Raw genomic sequence first — 7,722 nt, forward strand, 5'->3', positions numbered from 1 at the left:
ATAGGTTGAGTCTGCTACGATAGGTGAACTTGGCTAATTGCTCTGTAAGATCCCACACGCTGTGTTAGTTGATCATTTTTATCAATTAGTTTTTGTATGATGTCTTGCTGTTGGTTGTTACTAGTTGCTGCGACTACTGGCGGTTGTGCAATCTCACATATTTTGTCGGCGAGCGATGCAAGTTCTTCTAGGTCTGCTTTGATCTGGGTTTGCAATATTTATTGAGTCTGTACCGGTAGTCGTTGAATCCAGATTTCTCGTAGGAGTGAATTGTCGACTGTAGTTGTTCCGACCAATGAACGAAGGTGACGTAAGAACTGAGAAGGACTTCGATCACCAAGTTCTTCTTGCAAAAGTAATTGTCTTATCCTTTGCCGTTCGGAAATTGATAGCCTTTTGATTAATTCCTCCTTTAGTTTTATGTATTTATTCTCTGCAGGCGGAGAATTTATCACGTCCTCTATCTGGAGTAAATATTTGCAATCTAGGTGAGCTATTACAAATTCATATTTGGCCAGGTCATTGATGATGCGGCATCGAGAAAATATTGCTTCGGCTATTGTGAACCACAATGTCGGTTTCTCACTCAAAAATGGCGGTAGATGCGGAGTGCGTGAGATTGCGTCCAGTTCCCCTTTAGTGTCCTGCATGTCTTCTGTACGGATAGTGCTCTATAGTAATTCAGCTCACACCAATTATGTGGTCCAATTCAGCGTCGGGGTCACCAATTATGTGGGGTGGTCCCACATATAAAAATCAAGACACTATAAATGAAAAATAAAGTTTATTACAAAATTATAATAATTTACAAAATCTTCTTGGTTGAATTCTGGTATTCTCGGTATTCTTGGTATTCCTCGGTTGGACTCCGTAGTTTTCCTAGGTGTTGCCTGCTCGACCAGTAGAAGAGAAAAGAGGTCGAGAAAGGTAGCTGCTTTGGTTTTATACCTGTTAGCTTGACCCCCTCCACACATTAGGGTCCCTAATAGTGTGGAGGCTAGTGTAGCTCTTTACTACTATTTTTTAATAGTAGGAGAGCTAGTGTCGCTGCAGAAGTATAAAAAAGTTAATATCCTTATAATTATCCTTCTGTACATTTTTTCGTCCTGATTTTTTCATTGATCGACAGCTAATGAAATTTTAGGCAAAGTCAAGAAATTTCAAGTCGATAGGATTACTAGAAGTATTTTTATTTTTAATTGAAGTCGAAAAAAGTCTGGCCAGACCACGCCGACCGACGGAGGGTTATTTCTCAAATGACTGACTTGACTTGATAAATTTCTATTTTTCAATCAATATGTGGTACAATGTCGAGTGTAATACATTATGCATTTCTACCAAATAGGTATTTTTGCAATTTATATATGTTGATTAAGGACAATGTTAACAGTAAGTGAAAAATATGAAACAAAAAACACTATTCGTTACATCACAACTTATAACTAGAGATAAAACTAATGCTTCTTAAAACTAACTGAAATATATTATAATGACTAGGTGTGACTACATCATTTGGAATACTGCTCCTCTATCAAGTGGTTTGGCGAGGCGTATTTACCGTACCATTACCAGTAATTCTTCCCAGGTTTAGTTTTTAGTTTTTAAAGATTTATTTATTTCATTTATATTAGATTATACATACATATTTCTATACAATTTAATAAACATGTATACCTATCCTAAGATATAAATACATAAACTTATATTTAATACTAACTAATAAAAATTAAATTAACCTATAAATAATTTTTTAATCATGGTAAAAATAATCACTAAAAACCATATTTACAATAATAATAACAAAAAAATACATATTACATATATGATTCAAATATAGTCAAAAGACTAATAACATATGCTGTAGGAATAGTTTAAGAGTAATTTGATCTCTGTCATATTTTATACTTGATTATCTTTTTATTGATGATGGTAGCTTGTACTTATTGTACCAATATGTATTGTCGTTCGATCCAATATTACATATATTAGGATTAAAGTTAAATAAACAATTAGTATAAAATCTTTCAGAGATAATTGTTATAAAATCTCTCACTAATGGTACATTAGTGGAATCATGTAGGAATTTTGTGCTAATATAATGCATATTTATTGGATTTCTTGCTTGACCTATAACAAATCTTAATGAAACATTCTGTATTGATTGTAGTTTCTTAATATTATGTTTGTTTGTCATACACCAAATAGGGGAAGCATATATCATTGCGGATCTAATTATTGCCATATAAATTCTTTTTTTATTTTCAATATTAATATAACTGTTATAATTTAGCAATGGGTATAATATGTATATTGAATTTTTTAATTTAATTATTTTATTACTAATGTGTTTATTGAAATTAAGTTTTCTGTCTAAGATGACACCCAAATATTTAACAGAACTACTCCATGGTATGATATTATTATTAAGATGCAAGGTTATATTGGGTGTAGGATTAATTCTTCTTTTGGTAAAGAATATAGATTCTGTTTTGTCAATATTTATTTTTATTTTCCATTTATTTGTGTATTTTATAATTTGGTTCAAATGACTTTGTAATTTCTTAATGATTGCTTTATCTGATTTTCTCGAAGTGAAAATTACAGTATCATCCGCATACATTAATAATTGCGTGTTGATTTTTGTAGGCATATCATATGTATAAATGGAAAATAAAATCGGTCCTAAAATACTACCTTGAGGCACACCTGCTGTAATGGCTCTACATGTAGATTTACAATTGTATATACTAACATAAAATTTTCTATTAATTAAATAATTTCTAATTAGACAAATCAAATATTTGGGGAAATTTAGAGCATTCATTTTATAAATTAGTCCATCAAACCAAACTGTATCAAATGCCTTTTCTATATCTAGAAGAACTAAGGCACTATTTCTTCTTCTGTTAAAATTAAGGATGGTTTGTTCTGTTAGGATGGAGGGTGGAATGGTTTTTTCTGAATCCGAACTGATTATTTGGTATCACATTATTATTTGTTAAAAATTCATCAATTCTATTACATATAACTTTTTCCAGTATTTTACTCAAATGGCTTAATAAACTGATAGGCCTGTAACTAGTGGGTATAGTTTTAGAAATTTTCCAAATTGGTGGAAAATAACCATGTTTTAAAATGCTGTTAATGATTTTAGTAATTAGAATAATAGGTTTTCTGCTAAGATTTTTTAATATAATATTCGATATTCCATATGGACCTGGGGTGCTTTTCGATTTTCTATTTTTTATAATAGTTTTTATTTCTTTAGGAGTAGTGAATTTAATATTTGAGATTATATTACTGGAAGTTGGGAATATCGAATTGATTGTTCTATGGACGTGATTACTAAAGTTAGCATTCCCTAAATTATCATTTTGCTTGTGTGTTTTTTCAAAAACATCAGCTATTAAATTAGCTTTTTCTTTATTATCAGATACATATAAAGAATTTAATTTTAGATTAGGGATATTTTCACGTTTCTTTGTGAATTTTTTAGCATAAAACCATATATTATTGTGATTTAAATTTGATTTCCTTAGTTCATCACTCCAAATATTATTTTTGTGCTCTTTAATTTTAAATGTTATGTCCTTAATTAATTTATTTAATAGTACCTTTGCTTCAGAATTATTAGTTTTCTGCCAAAATCTTCGTATTTTATTTTTATATTTGATTAGATCTAATATGTGATTGGGAAGGGAAAATGAATTAATAGTACTAACTTTAGGAATAAACTTATTCATCGCCGTGTGAATGTTATTTGTTAAGCACGTAATTGATTCATCAATTTCTTTGGTGTTATTAATGGTTTTATTAATCATAATATTTTCATTTATATAGGATCGAAATTTATTCCAGTTTGCCTCTTTAAAATTGTACTTCATATTATAATGTGGATTTGTGTAATTTTGTATGCTATTGTATGGTATAGGTAGTATAACAGGATTATGATCTGAATTAGTTTCTGTTATAGTAAATGGTAAATAATTTGTGTAAATATTTTTAGTTAAAGCTAGATCAATAATAGATGATGTTTGGAGTTCATTTACAGGAAATCTGGTCGGAGAAACAGTATAATGCAATGTAACAGAATTAATATCATCACTTAGAAACTTATATAGTTTTTTACCGTTAGAGTTTTTGTTGATACAATTCCAAAACTCGTGTCTAGAATTGTAATCGCCTGCAATTAAAATTTTATCATTTAAATTCAGTAATGTTTTTAAATCGGATAATAATAATCTATTGCATGGAAAATAAACTCCACATATAGTAGTAATCTGATTGTCTAGAATAATATTTACTGCTTCTGCTTCAGCAGCTTGTAAATTTGGGATTCGAACTCTACTAAATTTAATACCATTTTTAATGATCACACATAAACCTCTTTGTCCAGAATTTGAAATGTCTCTTCTTATTATTTTAAATCCAGGAATATAAATTTTGTTGTTAGGTTTTAAAAGAGTTTCAGAAATTAACGCAATATCAATATCATGATTCAATAAAATATCATTCAATTCAATAGTATTTTTAGTAATGCCATTTGCATTCCAATACATAATATTCATGTTATCTCTATTTATGTACATAATGTTAGAAAGCATTGAAATACTAACATTTGTTTATCTTTCTCGCAGGTAGTATTTTTAATATCCTTAGCAAGATTCAGTAACATATTTATTGTATTTTTGACGGTATTGTCAGAAAACAGTATTTTTAATTCATTAATAGTTTGTAACATTTCATTTAAATTTAGGTTGGGATTTGAGTTATTAGGATGATTAGAGGAGTTATCAGTATGTCTACTGGATTGATTAGTTGTAGGAATGTGGGAAGAAAGTGTTGGAAAACTTTTGTTTGTAAACATTTCAGAAAATGGTCTCGTTAGAGGTTTAGGTTTGGGTGCCATCACATAACTAATATTATTTGTACTTATCTGATTTGACCTTTTTATTTGATTATTAGTACGTTTGTGAATTATTTCAAGATACAAGCACTTTTTATAATTAGCCGGATGTTCCATCCCACAGTTTACACATTCGGGTGCTTGATCAACACGTTTCTCGCATTTTCCAGGTTGATGATCACTTCTGCATTTCACACATCTAAATTTAAGGTTACAGTACGCAGATGTATGACCAAAATTCTGACATCTGTAACACTGTAAAATATTGTTGCCACTTGAAATTAATTTTTTCCATGTAACTTTATATCCCATGACATGGTTTAGTCTTTTAATATCGTTAATATTCTGTTCGGGTTCTAGTATAATTATATGTATAGGCAGTTTATATTTAGATTTCTCTACTGTTTTAGTCATTTGAATTATATTTCTAGTTTTGATTCCTTTATTTTGTAAGTAATCAATTATTTCTTCTTTTTCAACAAAAGGTGGAATGCCTTTTGATACCAGTTTTATTTTATTTAAATTCGATTTAGGATAAGTATAATATTGTAACTTATCAGCAGTTAATTTTTTCATTATTACATCATGGTCCTTGTCATTGAATGTATATATTGCAGAATTATTAGGACTTCTATACTGTATTATAGTATGTTCACTTGTAATGTTTCTCAAGTCTTTAAAATAGTTAATGTGCGGCAATTTGTCTCTCACTATAATTGGCGGCATTTTACTGTTGGTTTTTGCAGTTGATGAATTGGGATTTATAGATTTGGGTAGATTAAATTGGGTTGATTGGGATTTTCTTCTTTTTCTACTTTGTACTTCTACAAATTCAACCTCAGTATCTGAAGAATCGTCCGATAATGCACTAAACTTATTTGCATGAGCATACTTGGTATATGTTGTATCTTCAGTTATGTTCACATGTTGATCATGGTTAACATCCATATCCAAAGATTTTTCAGTCATGTTTAGATGTTGATTATGGTTAACATCCATATCCAAAGATTTTTCCTGAGGTAAATTTTGTTTATTCATATTGTTAAATCTTTTAAAAATATTCATTTCATGTTGGAAGACTGATTCATGATTAATTATTTCATTCGTTTCAGGAGGAATAACACTATATTTCCTAATATGTTCCCCCGAAGGGAACATATAATATTTAAAAATGTATTCAAACTATTGTATTAAATTAACTTGTATTTAAATTATATTTCACTATAGTCACTTCACAAAGGACAACACTTGAATGATATATACAAAGTATTGTTTAAGAATTATACACATACAATATATCTATTCGAGAGCTCACGCACACACGTCCGTTCGCATCGAAAGCTTGGAATGTCTTCCCAGGTATTTTATAATTGGGTTTGGGCTGTTTTTGCAGTTTTCAAAGAATTTCGCCGTCATATTCAGAATGGTATCTTTTATCGGTTGATGATTAGATTTTCCGTGAAGGTATTTATTGAATTTAAAGTGTTTGGTAATCGGGACTATGTGTTCATTTAGGATTATTGTATGTAGTGATCCAGATTTGTGACGCATAAGTATTTATTGGTCTTATTAATATAAGATATATAGGCTTCTTGTTTTTTGTGTTCAGGACACTATTTCGGTGAAGTATAGATTTCAGTGCGTTCAATGCACCATAAGCACTATTTAGTTTGTTTTTGATGTGCTTAGTGAAAGTTAATTTCTGATTCAGTGTAATACCCAGGTATTTGACGTTATTTTTCCATTCAATTTTTTCCCTTCATTGGACACTTGTATATTGCTATGTGGAGTGCTTCTTTTGTTGGATTTAGAGAAAATTATTGCTTCTAAACTTGTACTTACAATATATAAGTTACAGAAATAGAAAGAGACGATATTTATTGTTATTGTTATTATTTCTTAAATGATATATCAATACGAAGGATTTAAGGATACTGCACTATGCAATGAATCTGGTCAAGAACACCAATGTAATTGATTTAATATGGCACCAATAACCTAGTACATGTTCTATTCAACCATTTTTTTCAAGTGTTTTATTCAAGTATGGATCTAAATGGTAATCAGCACAATAATCAACATCAAATAAAATGATACTGTTTCAAATTCATTCTAAACATTACTCGCTTATTAACTTCCCGAAGGAGAAGTTTGTTTTCATCAAAAAATTCGATTCTCGACGTTTCTAGCCATTCTGTATCGAATGCCACCAAATTTGGAAAAAGTAGGTTTGTGTGTGTGTGAACAGATTTTGTGCCATCAGTGCCGTAAATCGACGTTTTTTTCCAAAACGATCGTTTTGTCAACACAAGCAGAAAGTTTTTTGAATCATTTAAATCGGATGTTTATTACTCTCAAAAACTGCAATTTTTTGAACATTTAGCTCGGTATCTCAGAAACGGCTGGATCTGCCTTTGCCAAAAACTAATCATCACATCTCTCTAACAATAGGAATCGAATGTTTTTGAACCATTCAAATCGGTTGATTCGTGCGCTCGAAAACGTGGGCGAAAAATTGTATCCATACATACACACACATCTATTTTTTCTGAGGTATGCCAAAATGTTCAGTAACCTTCAAAACGTCGAGAAATGCAAAAAATTTCAATTTCAATTTTTGGACGATTACAATAACTTAAGTTAATACGTTAAGTTGGGAAGTTATAAAATATAATTTATTTTAATATAAACACTATTTACAGATTTACAGTTGTCGACATATTATATTAGCCAAGCTCAATATAAGGCGATTTCTGTACTAGCATTTCACTCCGCAAAAGATGAACTTGAATCTGGCGCCATTGATATTTCGCCTC

At 30.0% G+C, this 7,722-nt stretch overlaps 1 protein-coding gene across 1 annotated transcript; it reads right to left on the reverse strand.

Annotated features, from left to right (window-relative positions):
• Positions 1–218: 218 nt before the first annotated feature.
• On the reverse strand, positions 219–5,944 carry LOC113390951. Its single transcript, XM_026626943.1, has 3 exons — positions 5,029–5,944; positions 3,723–4,183; positions 219–464 (listed from the first exon to the last, which is right to left on the reverse strand). Exons 1-3 carry the CDS (start codon positions 5,942–5,944, stop codon positions 219–221), a joined length of 1,623 nt encoding a protein of 540 aa, XP_026482728.1.
• Positions 5,945–7,722: the final 1,778 nt, after the last annotated feature.

Source organism: Ctenocephalides felis, unplaced genomic scaffold (genome assembly GCF_003426905.1).
Source record: "Ctenocephalides felis isolate EL2017-DRISC unplaced genomic scaffold, ASM342690v1 CF-g0.4_SCAFFOLD_00845, whole genome shotgun sequence".
Taxonomy (NCBI): domain Eukaryota; kingdom Metazoa; phylum Arthropoda; class Insecta; order Siphonaptera; family Pulicidae; genus Ctenocephalides; species Ctenocephalides felis.

Bases quoted from the DNA above. Each gene is read 5' to 3' on its own strand.
- LOC113390951 (XM_026626943.1), bottom strand. From the start codon at position 5,944: ATGAATAAACAAAATTTACCTCAGGAAAAATCTTTGGATATGGATGTT. The intron at 4,184-5,028 runs GTGGGATGGAAC...TTTTAATTGCAG, and splicing joins AGCACCCGAATGTGTAAACT to GCGATTACAATTCTAGACAC. The intron at 465-3,722 runs GTTAGTACTATT...TATTTACTCCAG, and splicing joins TGAATAAGTTTATTCCTAAA to ATAGAGGACGTGATAAATTC.